At 35.2% G+C, this 14,544-nt stretch overlaps 1 protein-coding gene across 1 annotated transcript; it reads right to left on the bottom strand.

Moving 5' to 3' along the window:
* Positions 1–817: 817 nt before the first annotated feature.
* Positions 818–7,508, bottom strand: SLITRK6 (SLIT and NTRK like family member 6). Its single transcript, XM_070408868.1, has 2 exons — positions 6,980–7,508; positions 818–4,604 (listed from the first exon to the last, which is right to left on the bottom strand). The coding sequence occupies exon 2, from the start codon at positions 4,578–4,580 to the stop codon at positions 2,070–2,072; it is 2,511 nt and encodes an 836-aa protein (XP_070264969.1). The 5' UTR covers positions 4,581–4,604; positions 6,980–7,508; the 3' UTR covers positions 818–2,069.
* Between the last annotated feature and the right edge of the window lie 7,036 nt (positions 7,509–14,544).

Here is a 14,544-nt window from a genome sequence, read left to right as displayed (position 1 = left end):
CAGAAGGATAAACAGACTGTTGAACCTCAGAGAGAAAGAAGGCAGGGGAGGGTAGCTGGGAAGAGATCAACCAATGAACTTGTATGCATATATGCATAACCAATGGACACAGAAAATGGGCTGGTGAGGGCTAGGAGGGGGCTGGGACGGGAGCGGCTTGGAAGAGGTAATGGGGGAAAAAGAGGACCTATGTAATTCTTTCAACAATAAATATTTTTAAAAAATAAATGAATGTATAAAAATAAAAGAAAACCTTAGTGATATGATAACAATAGATTTCTACTTAGTCTTCACACCATGCAGCAAAGGCCCCTACTGTTTTCATCAACAGGAACTCTCAGTCAAAATCAGAGAAATAATATATTCTCCTATTAGAGCAGATAGTTGAGTGTTGAAAATCAAAACATTTAATAGAACATTCAGGAATCACCAAAATAGAGCTAACTAAAATAGAGAAATTTCTTCCTAATAAGAAATAGGTTCTTTCCTAACCTTGTTCATGGACTTGCCTGGTGTTCAAAAAATAAACTAGGTTACCTTGATTAACCCCATTTCGCTTTGTGAAAATCTGCTGCATGGTTGATTGTATAATCACAAAGAAGAAAAATAAATAATTTCCATTTGTGGTGAGTGGGCACATGGTTGTCTGGAAAAGGAGAACTACTGGTCAGATTTTAAGTTTGGCTCTGTGTCAGTCACACCTAGACATTGAATGGCCTTTTTACAGATGGTGAACAAGATGATTCCGTGTGGATGACAACAAGCAGAAATCTCGTTTTGCACTTGTATGTGTGCATATGTGTATGTGAGTGTATGTGTTAAGCCTGACTTGATTGGATTACAGATCAGATTAATTGAAGAAAGTACATTTAAAAAGAGGGTTTTCATTTTAGTTTTATTGTAGTGAGCGGTATTTTTAATTTTCTTAAAAGGCACCCAAGAATTATTACCTTTGTGAACCAAAAATATACAAAACTGTACAGAATAAATAGTTCATAGAAATCTAGCTATACTTTCTTGTAAAATAAAGCTACATTGTGCCACTCTTGAGGCAACTTAAACCACTTACCTTCAGAAGTGCCTTTTGCAACTAATTTATGGCAACTATCATTATACATCAATAAAAATACAATTACACATTTTCCTATTTGCTTTACACCTGTGAATTACTTGCCACAAGAAACATATTTCTATCATGGTCATTCAAATTTACAAAGGATCAATGCTATAAAGGAAACTAAACTTCATATATGTACTAATCATATTTACAGTTGAATATCAGTAGCATTTTAAAATTATTCCAAGAATAAGAATTAAACTTTGAGCACAAATGACATACCTTAGTTCACAGCAGCATTTACAGTAAGATTGTCCACACAAGGTGTGCAGAAAACCCAAAAAGTTTGCTTATTCTTTCCACCTGTAATACTAATCATTCTTAATTTTAAATTCAGAAAGCATAGTCGGGGCATTTTTTTTTTAATCTGCAAATTGGCTGACTCATAGCCCATATAATTTGACCCTCTATATTTTTCTTTACCTATTACTATTTGTAACTTTAAAGATTCAGTTCCTTTTGCCTTCACTGTAATAAAGTCAGATGCATTTGACAATGTACATTTGTTCAGTACATATATTGGTTATATAAACAATATATTCCTTACATATTATAACTACATATACAGGTATAATTTTAAAATGACAAAATCCAATTCTCTTCAATCCACAAGTAAAGTAATTCAAGAAAATTGTGGTTACTCAAAAAGTCAATCCTTTTAGATGAGTAAGAGGACTTCTGTGAAACACTTTAAAGTATGTGGAGAAATATTACTATCATCCTTGAATGATTTACATGCAAGGATTTGTTTTGTTGGGGACAGACAAAATTACCAAAAGACAATGCAATGGCTTCTCCAATTGATCCCTGAGTTTCTTTCTTTTTTTCCCATAGAAATACTGCTGTGCTTAAGTTCTGACTGATGACACACTTATGTAAGGCACTTTATTTTACAAGATTTCGACTTAAGACAGAATCACAGCATTTCTGAAAAAGCCTTCAAACTCTCCATCTATGTTTGCTGCTCCAAGACTTCTAAGTAGTCAGGTTCAGCATGTAAGTTAGCTTTGAGCTCAAAATATTCATTTTTAGTCTGTTCCACTAATACCTTCCTTGGCCTTGAGTACATTAATGTCTCCATTAATTTTAACTCTTCGTGGGCTCCCGGATAATGTACCTCCATATCGGGCTTGAGTTGAGCAATGTTTTTCTTCAGGTATTCCGTGATTCCCAGTTGCTGAAGTTCTCTTTCCTTCTCTAATATGTTCCTATATAATGAACTGGCATCTTGGAAGGATAAAAATTCAGTCGATTGGTCCGTGGTTCTGTACTTCATATTTGACCCTGTGAGTGGTGAATGGTTTTCCCGTTCTAGAAGACTTCTTTGGAGATGTTTTGCATCACTTCCCTCTTTCTCATTCTTTTCTTCTTCCGCTTCCAAATGCTTTGGACCAAAGGATGGACTTCTGTAGACATGAACCATGGGGCTCACGATGTGCGGTTCATAGAGTGATGTAGTGGGTCTTTCAGTGGTGTGGTGAGTTGTTTTATGGCCATACATACTATATTGAAGATGGACGGGACTGCTGTCTCTGATCTGCTCATCTGCTTGTTTCTTTTTGTATCTTCTCCTGCGGTGGAGAACAAGAACCACTATCCCTGCAGCGCAGAACACAATAGTTATGAACACAATCAGCAGCCCTAATATTAAAACAGATAGTGGTACAGCATCGGTAAGCGATCTTAAAATAGTATCGGCTGTCGGAGTACTGACAATTGCGTAACTAGTCTGAGTTGGCAGGGATGGGTTATTGACCAAACCTGGGCAAAGAAGTTCACTATTTAATGCTTTTAATTCCTTCTTGGAGAGGTGCTCTGGAGACGTGCAAAGGATGTCATCCGTCACTGTGTTCTTACTTAACTTTTGTATCCATTGCTGCAACCCAACAAGGTCACAGGAGCAATCCCAGGGGTTGTCTTCAAGGTCAATCTGGATCAGTGAATCAAGGTCATCCAAGATATTACTTACAGGTAGATGAGTAAAGTGGTTCGTTTTAAGATTTATCCTTGTTAGCGGAACATCTGAAAATATATGTGGTGGTAAAACTTGTAACAGATTGTTATTTAAATACAGGACTCTAAGTTTAGGCATTGGGTTAAAGGTTTCTGGTAATATTTCCTTAATTGCATTATATTCAAGATATAAGTACTCAAGATTGTGAAGACCAAGGAACATGGCTCTACTTAATTTGGTCAGATGGTTACCATTTAAATAGAGCTTCTGTAGTCTTGTTAGATTCATAAATGATCCTTCTTCAAGAACCTCAATATGATTGTTTCCCAAATGAAGCATTTCCAGAGTGCCATATTCCACTAGATCAGACTTCATTAACGTATGAATAATATTTGCCGCTAAAATAAGCTTTCTAGGATCTTGTGGAGGAGGTTTTAGATCTGATATACTCTCAATATTTCGTTCTTGACAGTGTATTAGAAGTCCTGATGGGGACAGTACTTTGCAGTTACAAGGAATAGGACAGTAGGGTCCTGGAAGCTGAGTGGATGGCTTTGTAATAGACGGTATCAAACCCGGTGCTTTGGTGGGTGGTTTTAAAGGGGATGTGGTCTTGATTAACATGCGGCCATCACTTATTGAAGATGTTACTGCCAGATGTAATGATCCTGAAGGGTCCTCATGTTCTTCATACACTGGTGGAGTGGGGCAAATCGATTCCTTTTTCAGTCGGCTTAGTATGCTTCCTTTGAACACTGGAGGGCTGTTGCACACAACATCACCAATTATAGACTGTGGAGGCATGTTTTCCAACCAAATTTTCAGCTGCAGTAAGTCACAATTGCAGGCCCATTTGTTGTCCTCCAGCTGGAGATCTAATATTCTGCCGATGTGTTCTAAAAAACCAACGTAAGGCAATGTCTGCAACTGATTTCCACGAAGATCTAGATGGGTTAAAGGAACAAATCGAAATATGTTTGCAGGAAGACTCTCAATAGCATTGTCATTTAAAATTAACACTTTAAGCCTGTTGAGCTTGCTGAAGGCACTTGGTTCGATCACTGTAATAAAGTTGTTATCTGCTTGTAGGAACTCCAGATTTTCCAGTCCATGGAAGGTGTCCTCTTTAAGAATTTCTAAAGAATTGTGGTTGATATGGAGTTGCTTTAGAAGGTCAAGGCCATTAAATGCACCACTCTCGATATCTGCTATGTTGTTAAATCCAAGGTGTATTGAGACAGCATTCCTAAGCCCAGAAAAGTCATTTGTGTGAAGCATTGTCAAGCCATTATTTAATAAACTTAAGTGGAAAGGTCGTGATGGTGGCACACTTATTTGAGATAGCGTCTTGATACCTTTTTCTTCACAGTTTATTAAAATTGTGCCATCTTTTTCCTCACAATTGCAAAGAGAATCACAAGAACCTCTGGCCGAGGACCCTGTAGACTGGGACTGTGAAGACATATAGGCAAGGAGAGATGAATATAAGAGATGAATCCACAGCTTCATGTTGTCATGTGATGGGATCTAATCCTGCAAAATAAAATGAAATAACAATGGGGTTTAGTGGGCAGGATCAGGGAGGAGAAGAATCTGACATTTTCAAAAAGATAGGTTTTCCTCTACAAAGAAAGACATTGATTACTGTGAAAATGCGAATACTTTGCTGCATCGACACTGTTTTTTACTTTTTCCTAATGTGATGGCAGGTGTGTGTTAATTTACTTTTAACTTACATTGTGATCAAATTGTAAAATGTAAGTGAAGGAGAATTTAAAATATTATATCACCAGTTGTGTTCACATCTGCCAAATGAACTGCATTTCTACAGATCACAGGGGTGTTGGCTAACTGGACCACTGCTTTTTTGATATAATGCAATGGTGTATATTTGAGACAACCTTGATGTTTTTTTAACCACAAAGTACATGAATCTGAGGCCAAAGGATTAAAGGAAAAGATAAATATGTAGGTATTAGGCAAAATCAGAGAACTGTAGAGAATTTTAAAATGATAGAAAAAAAGGTATTATATATGTATACATGCATTATACATATTTTTATTCATATTTTTGAACTTGATGTCACAATATAGCATCTAATAATGTGTCTATGCTTTAACCTGCTTTGATTTTGGCTCAATATACTTAATAATTTCATTAGTTATTTTAAAATATTGAGGAAATATGTCTCTGACCATATAATAACCTGGAACATTATAAAAAGAAGTTTGTTTTAACCATGCTGTCTAGGGTACTTTGTACCAGCCTGCTAGTATTAGGTATGTATGATTAAGAGTGCCCATTCAAATTTCACTTCAGTCACACTTTATATTGAATTTCTAGACTTGGAATATTTTCTGCTACTTTAAATTCTGTTATAAATAAGGTTAATATCATGAAACTAAAGAAGGAAAACTGATCTTTAGCACACATCTCTGGCTATTATAAAGGAATAAACAATGCCTCATATAAACTTCCAGCAAATGACTTCCTAATGAGGTCTTGAAACAGGCTTTAGGGCACTGAATGTCATCACATAATTAAGCAGTTAATTTCTTCTATTATAAGGCTGAAAGTCACAAACAATGAACTCTGAAACAAACTGCATTATACTAAAATGTGTGAGAATATCTCTAATTTTCTAAATAAATAATGACAGTTCTCAATAACAACATCACATATTCTAGCTCCTAAAACATTTAAAATATGCATCTGAAAGAGCAATTTTTAACAGTGATTCTAACTCTGAAATGACAGTGGTTACAAGGTAAATGCATAACTTGAATTGTATCTAAGTGTATCCCCTTCCTTTCACTATTGTACCTTAAATTTATATAAACCAACTTGAAAGGTAAACAAACACCACATCTTAAAACTGGTCAACTTCTCAAAATGGTAACTGCTTTAGTTTTTTCTGGATGGAATGCATATTGTAACTTTGAATCTAATTAAAATTCACAATCAGATAAAACATCCCAGATCCCAATCAATACGTCTGAAAATAAACTTTTATTCCAAGAAAATGCATTGTTTTATTGAAAACATATATAGTATGAAGTTTCTGAAAGGTCAAATGTAACCAAAGAAACAAAACAACATAGTGCCTTTCCATACAAAGGAAAAGTTAGCAGACAACATATCCAAAGGAAAACAGTTTAATTTTAAACAGCTCTGAGAACTGTGCTTAGAATCAAGGAGTTTGCAGTTGGGGGTTTTAACTTGTGGATTGGCTTCCACAAACACTAAAAGTACTTCTCCATAGATTCCCAAGAAAGAATACTATTCATTTTACCAGGCAAAGCTTCTTTAAAACAGAGTAAATAACTTCCAGATGAAAATATCTCATGCCTTTTTCATCTTAAATACATTTTATGCTCTTCAAACTGTCCTAGAAAACAATATCTAATCATTTCGGAAATACATACAAATGTGAAGAGTGATTCTATATTGACAATATCTGATTCAATGTTAAGGAGTTCAAAAATCTCCATTCACATGTTTTCAGAAAATACTGTTAAGTCAGGAAATAATAAAAGTAGCATACAAAACACAAAGATTCCTTTAATATTCCGCTTATGTTTGAAGTTCAACAGTGGCATTTGGAAGTGATCTTTATTTCCCAGGAAGCACACATATTTGATGTCCACTAGCAAACTGCACGCTGTAAAAATTATAGTGGCATATTATTTTATTTGTTCTTTCTCTACAGCCAGCTGTTGGACTAAATGTCTGCTGCTCAGAGAAAACAGGCATCTGCTACAGCATTAGTTGTGCCAATGAGCAAGAACGAAACTGGATATCCTTTCATGCAAAGTTATATTTTTCAAAAGGGCAAACATATGCATTTCAATCACGTTAGGATAATGAAAAACTAGGTATCGCCAAAGCCTGGAAACATTCATCTTACCTGTAAAGCAGAGACTCTTCCTGACGTTATCTGTAATGCGCAGCTGGAAGAGATGTTCAAAGTCAATTCAGGTTCGTTATTAAAAAGAAAACACTAACCACCGTGTACTTTCTTCTCAAACATCACTTTTTGGCAAGTCCCATCACTTTATAAAGTGAAAGCCTCTGGTCAGAGACAAAGTGCTGAGCAGCTCATTGAAAATATTTCTAGCAGAGTGCCTGCTAGATCATCCTGAAGCAGTTGTCCTTTTCTTCCCCAATTAAAATTCAGGGCATACTTCACAGCTATGCTGACTTTTTTTGCATATAGTTAACCATTCGCGAGCTGCCGAACGCAGTCAATAAAACAAGATGTGTGGCAGAGCTGGGACTGATCACTCTCGCTTTCTGAGGTTGGAGATCCAAGCTGCAGCAATGTTCTCTGTCCTCCCTTTCTAGTCTTTCTTGTTAGCTCAGTGTGTTATTAGTCAGATTGCCAAGGGCTGGGAGGTAGGCGTAAATAAAGAGACTTCTTGGCTTTTGACTCAGCCTTTAAGCTCTTCCCCACCAGAGCGCTTTAATCTGCCAGTGTCATTTCACACAGGAGGCAGCTCCACCTTGGGACTGCTCAACTCCTCCTCTTTCTGCAAATGGTCTTTCCACTCCCTTTTCATACCAAATATAGTGCAAGGAAATGTTGATGCAAAATAATGACATGTCATTTTGAATGTCTCAGATTATTTTGTGTTATGTAGGAAGTTAAATAATACATTAGGTTGCATTTTCATCTGGCACACTACTGTGCTGTTTGCACACACGTGTGCAGAAAAACAGCACACATGCTGCCTGGGGAATAGTGGCTTCAGTTTTATTTTGAAACTGTGCATGAAATAAATTCTAAAAGATTCCCCTGAACTGCTTTCTTGCAATATTTGCATTTTCATAGTCACCCTTTTAACATTTTTTAAAAGCCTCATGCCAGTGACTAAAAGTTTTATACTTCATTATTTCTTCCCCTACAGCTAAGATTCAATGATGAGACTAGAAATAAGGTTCTTTTTCAGTTAAGATAATATTTATTTGGAATGGAAATATGATTATTGTAAATTACACTCAAGAATCTTTATTGCAAATGGTTGACATTCATCAAACACAGCTTACCACTCTCAAAAATATAAAATTACAACTTTTCAGATACAGTAAAACAAGTTAAATGAGTACATAGAAATGAAAATACCCTGATTTTTTATGGTACTAGGTCAGAAAGCATATTTTCCCTAAAATGGTTCTATTTAAAAGTTACTCATTTCTTCAACTCTTAAAAGTTTCTGAATCATCACTAATAAAACTCTCAACTGTCAGAGTCCTTATTTCCCCAAATGCCTATGTTTTAAAAAGCATTCCTCTTTACCTGAATTTCAAGTACCTGCACTTTTTCATATTCAAAATGAATATACTAGATGCCATCATTTATTTTAAAGCAATCTGTGTTTAGATACATTCTTGTCTATAGTTAGAGTCTACCTATACAATATTAGGTCTCATTTCAGAAAAAAGCTACTTTTAAGAAAGAGGTTTTATGCAGGTTAAATCATCAAAATGGAAGAAAATTAGATTGGATCATTACCTAATCACAGCTATATGTAGGAACTCAAATCCCTAAAGTTTTCATATCCTTCGTGTGGAATAGTTGTTTTAAAATTAAAGATTTTGATGTAATTATTAACATTCCATCTTTCCTTTTTATATTATATTCTCTCAGTCATTAAGAACCTCATTTATTTTAAAAACATTGTGTGCTCTAAGATGAAATAGAGATTATAATACAAATGAAGAAGTGGGGAAAGAGAAGAAAAATGAGGAATAAGAAAATAAAGGGAATAAGAAATAATGGAGGCAAGGAATCAATCTCAGGCACAATTTGCTGCCAGCGGATGACCATGTCAACTGAAATCAACCTATTAATGTAGGTAAATAGTGACAAAATAGAATCAATGGGGAGAAAAAGGAACTAGACTAATCCCTTCCAACACCATAGATACAATTCTTCAAAGGTATTTCTTTAGGTTTTGGAGGCAAAATCACAGGAGAAATATTTTCGAAGTAGAGTTTGTGGAGGAATGTTATTCAAAGAGACATGTGGGACAAAAGGAGCTACACTCCTTAAAGATTTATGCAAGTTTCTCTCATTTTTTTCCAATTGGAACATGTGTCTATATTATCCATAATTTACACCTAGCAGATATTTGAAGTTATTTATCTTGTATCCCTTGCTTACATATTGCATATTATCTCTTTTGTGCATAATTACTAATTAATTACTCAATAGTAAGAAGAGAAGTGACAAGCCATTTATTTTCATTTTTATTTTTTAAATATATTTTATTGATTTTTTACAGAGAGGAAGGGAGATGGATAGAGAGTTAGAAACATCGATGAGAGAGAAACATCGATCAGCCGCCTCCTGCACACCTCCTGCTGGGGATGTGCCCACAACCAAGGTACGTGCCCTTGACCAGAATCGAACCTGGGACCTTTCAGTCCGCAGGCCACTGAGCCAAACCGGCTAGGGCAAGCCATTTCTTTTTATTGTTTACCTTTTCTGGAAGTTCTCCGTAGGAACATAAAAAATGGATATGTGCAGAATTGTTATTTGAAGAGCCTTCTGTAACTTAACTCAAATGAGTAATGTTGATAATGAATTACTCAGCATTATCTCAAACTTAGTAAAATATATAACTTAGCACATTCAAAATAATTATGACTACAGCACTGTTCTCTATGTTAGGTGCAGTTCCTTGTTGTTTCACTAAATCATCATGCCACTATTCTTTCAAAACGCTTGTGGCAGAATGTTAATGGTGGTTGGATAACGTTTATTTTAGCATTGTTTTTCATTTCCAATTATTACATTAAAAAGCACCTTCCCTTTGTAGCTTCCTCAAAGTTTTAATAATAAATTTATCAAGTAATCATAACAAAATACTACTTTCCATATAATTTACCCCCAGCAACTCCATCTTTTAAGGTGTTAAAAAGTAATCAGTTATTTTTAACCACATCCTCTAAGCTATGTGTTATTGTGACTTTTAACTGTTTTTTAGAATGTGCACCTTAAAGGGGAAACATAAAAGTATCTAATTACATGGAAGAACACCAAGTGGTCAGAAGAAGTAAACCCATCTCTGTTAGTCATGCCAGAGCAGCAGCATATGTAGGGCAGCACAGAGCATTTTGCATGGGGGGTTAGGAGGCTGTCTTCCCTTCCCTGCTTACAGAGATGGGGGCAGGCGGTCATTTTACACATCCAATGACAATAAAGGCCGGATGAAATAATGTTTTATGACATTTGTTGGACAAAGCCTTTGGGACAAATAATACAAAAAGACCAAGACTAAGCACTGGACAGAGGAAAGGAAAAAAAATTAAACGACGAAAAGAGATTTATTCATTCCGTATAGAGCTAGTTCTACCTCAGAGCATCTGCCCACAAGAGGTAAAGTGAAGACATATGTCAGATTGGTTTTGACTTAAGACTCTGGAAGACTTGAACAGAAAGAAGCCTTTGCACCCTCTGTGGTGTAGACTGAGGGATATTTAAATACTCTGAAGGTGGAAAGCATAACAGGATGACCTTTTAGTGGGTAATAATTCTATAGGTGGATCTTAAATATTCACCATTGATTTTATTCTTTGAGGAAGTCATTTAAACACAGAAATAATCCTAAATCAATGTCATTTTTTAAGTATTTATATAATCATTTAAAAGAAATACTCAACACATATCACCGGGAAATAACTATTACTGTGGGCTCTGTCTGCTCCATATTATTAGGGAATTAGCTGAAACTCATGATAATGCTATTAAATTGAATATAACAGCCCTAACTGGTTTGGCTCAGTGGATAGAGAGTCGGCCTGCGGACTCAAGGGTCCCGAGTTCGATTCCGGTCAAGGGCATGTACCTTGGTTGTGTGCACATCCCTGGAAGGGGGTGTGCAGGAGGCAGCTCATCGATGTTTCTCTCTCATCAATGTTTCTAACTCTCTATCCTTCTCCCTTCCTCTCTGTAAAAAATCAATAAAATAAAAAAAATTGAATATAATAGATATCTGCAAATCATGTCTAAATTTACAGTTATAGAGGAACCTTGTGTACTAATTTTTTAAACATTACTATAGGCATTTTTCCTTTTCTTATTTCAAACTAAAAGTTTTCTTTAAAATTATACATACTTTTAAAAAAGTATACCTGTTTCATTATAAAACTCTAAAAGCAGTTCAAAAGACATAAGAAAAGTAAAATTCACTCACAATTCCCTAGCTTAAATTCTGCTCAACTATTTATTTTCGATTCCAATGCTGCCTATTGTATACAAAAATAATAGATCTTATAAAATAATTGTTAATCTTTCAAAAATAATGGGGTAAAATCTGATTGAAATAAAACATTTGATTTCTATAAATCACATTCATAGAAAATGGTAACAAAACAATGTTACCTTTTATCTATCACAATGCCATTCTCTACAATAAACTTTTAATTTTATCCTCAAATCTGGAATGTAGGGTTCTCATTCACTGGGAAAGAAGCCTAAAACCCTATTTAGGCATTTCTTTTTTGCGGGGGAGGGGTGGGGAGGAGGTGTTCTGTTAGAGTAAGAGCACAATCATGAATAACTTGACTTCTGACAATAAAATGCAATTTACTAAAGGACAATTACCTGTGTATGTGGAAGAACAGAAGATATTCCAACGGTTTAGCAGTAACATCTCTGTATCTGAGAACATTTGCACATGTTCATAATGAATAATGACTTTCAGTGAAAAGTTTATACATTTTAAAAAGACTTTATTGGCAGATATAGTATTTTATATAGTCACACGTGAATAGGTGTTTAGAAAAATTGCCTTTCACATTGAACTTCAATAAAAAGGTTAATGCATTATTTGAATCTTATGGTTTCCTTCATACTCAATTTAATCTCAGATCAAAGGTATAAAACTAATAGTGGAATTGCCTTATTCTGAAAGAGGTCTTACAATAAAACTTCCTCTTTTAATTTGAAATCTGTTGACATAAAGAAACTCTCTAATACCATTGTTTAACCTGGCAAAACCTAAAACAAAACAAAAACTCTCTCCTTGAAGCTTGGATTATTAGCTGTCTGTCTTCATATAAAGTATATTTGAGATTTCATAGAATCCCCTACTTCAAATGGATGCCTAAGAAAACTATTTTTTTAAAAAAACCCTACAAAATGTTGATGAATATTTTCATAGTGAATAATGAACAGTGTGCAAGAAAACAAAGTCCAGTGGAATAATGTCAGACCGTGAGTTATTTTCATTGTAAAGACTCCTTGAGGGAAGGCTAGTACATATTTTTGTATTTTTTCCCCATAGTACTACAGAATGAGTTGCACATAGAAAACAGTCAAATAAATAGTCATTCAAGATAAATTGTTTCTTTGTGTGTTCTCACTATGGTATAACCTCAGGACATTTTCTTACTAGTTCTTAGGAATGTATAGAGATGAACACTTTTTAAAAAATTGTATCCATATAACAAAAAACATAATGTTAAAGACCAATATTGAAAACTGAAAATTAATTATTAATCCCCTGGATCTTTCCAAATCTATAATAATAAAAACGTAATATGCCAATTAGACCAGACGGCTGAACGACCTTCCAGACGACTTTCTGGATGAAGCTAGGGCTGCAAGGGCCGAGGCAAGCCGCAGCTGCGAGGGCCAAGCCTCTTGCACGAATTTCGTGCATCGGGTCTCTAGTGTTGTTATAAAGAGTTATTAATGCACACAGCCAATAGGGTGATGAAGGCTTGGAGTGGAGGGTGGGGTGGGCTAGAGGCAGTCAATGGGGGAAAAGAGGGACATATGTAATACTTTCAACAACAAAGATTTAAAAATAAAAATAAATAAAAATTTATTATAATGCAATCTGTGTGACTAAATATTTTGTATTCAGATAATTAACAATAATGATAAGTAAATACCACTAATAAATTAGGCATAATAGACTATCAGCTTGGTGGCTCACCTGCAGGAGATTTTAAAACCCTTATGCCTTTCTATTGCCGATCATAATTCAGGCATTATTGTCTTTCCCTATCACCTATAGCTGTGTCACTAAGGATGCAAACTTTTTAAATGCTTTTAATATTATAATTAGTATATTGAAACATTTTTATTTTTTATTTTGTTTTTTCTGTTTGTTTTTTTGTTGTTGTTAATCCTCACCTGAGGATATTTTTTCCATTGATTTTTATGGAGAGTGGAAGGGAGGGGGAGAAACAAAGAGAAACCTCAATGTGAGAGAGACATGTCAATTGGTTGCCTCCCCCACATACCCCCACTGGAGCCAGGGATTGAGCCTGAAACCGAGGTAGATGTCCTTAACCAGAATCAAACCCATGACTCTTCAGTTGATGGGCCAATGCTCAAACCATTGAGCAAACCAGCTGGGCTATTTAACCGTTTTGTTAAAACATTGCAGTTGGTGTATTATTTTAACAAGATAAAGTTGGAAATATCATGACCATAAATATCATGTGTATGTGTGTGTGTGTGAGGCCCAGTGCATGAATTCATGCATGGATGGGGTCAGGCCGGCCCACCCCAATTGGGGCCAATCGGACCAGGCTGGCCAGGGTGAGGGGCCACGGGTGGTTGGCCAGGCTGCTCCACCCCTGATCAGGGTGTGGGGGTGATCAAGGGCAGGGCTGGCCATGGGGAGGGACCGCGGGCAGTTGGCAGGCTGGCTCCATCCCCTGGTTGAACTCCAGGTCAAGGGGACAATTTGCATATTAGACTTTTATTATATAGGATATGTAATTATTCTTTAAGATTATCCATATGGAGAACATCTGCACATAGTGAAGTAAAAGTACTAACTTTTTCAATCTAAAACTGATTAGTTGGCAAGATAATTTAAGTACCGAACTTTACATTCAATTGGATAGAAATAAAAGCATTTGTTACCACTGAATTTATATTATGTAAAGAAAGAAAATAACTGGCAAGGTACACATGCTTGTTGAGAAATATAAGTGAACTGTTCAACAGAAGACTAAGTTATGTTTCATTTTTTAAATTGATAACAATGAAATTAATTTAAAAAGACATGCATTGAACTATATTACTGTCAGCACAGTAATATTAATATTAACCAAGAAAGTGAATAAATCATTAGTGACTAATTTCACTAAGTAATGTTGGCTTTTTTTGTTAATAGAAATTTTGCTAAAAATCTCCACCCCCCCCCCCCCAAAAAAGGAAATACTACATTTTGGTATATAACATTTTTTAAAGTATTATGTAACTTAGAGAATGAACTTTTCAATTATAAATAATTCACTCATGTACCCAAAGAGAACTATTTCTTCCAAATTAATCTATATTAAATATGCAAAAATTCATTTATACCATACCTATACACCTACGTGAAAATAGATATGGATGCTTTTGTGACATAACCATCCATTTGAAGATTTTACTGTGTACATTTTACCTATATTATTCTCCAATATCTCTCCTGGGATAATTGGGCTTCTTTATGGCATATT

This window comes from Myotis yumanensis, unplaced genomic scaffold (genome assembly GCF_028538775.1).
Source record: "Myotis yumanensis isolate MYYU_CA2020_CCGP unplaced genomic scaffold, mMyoYum1.0.hap1 SCAF_3, whole genome shotgun sequence".
Lineage (NCBI taxonomy): Eukaryota > Metazoa > Chordata > Mammalia > Chiroptera > Vespertilionidae > Myotis > Myotis yumanensis.
The sequence above is the reverse complement of the archived record's forward strand: the minus strand, read 5'-3'. Positions and strand labels throughout refer to the sequence as shown.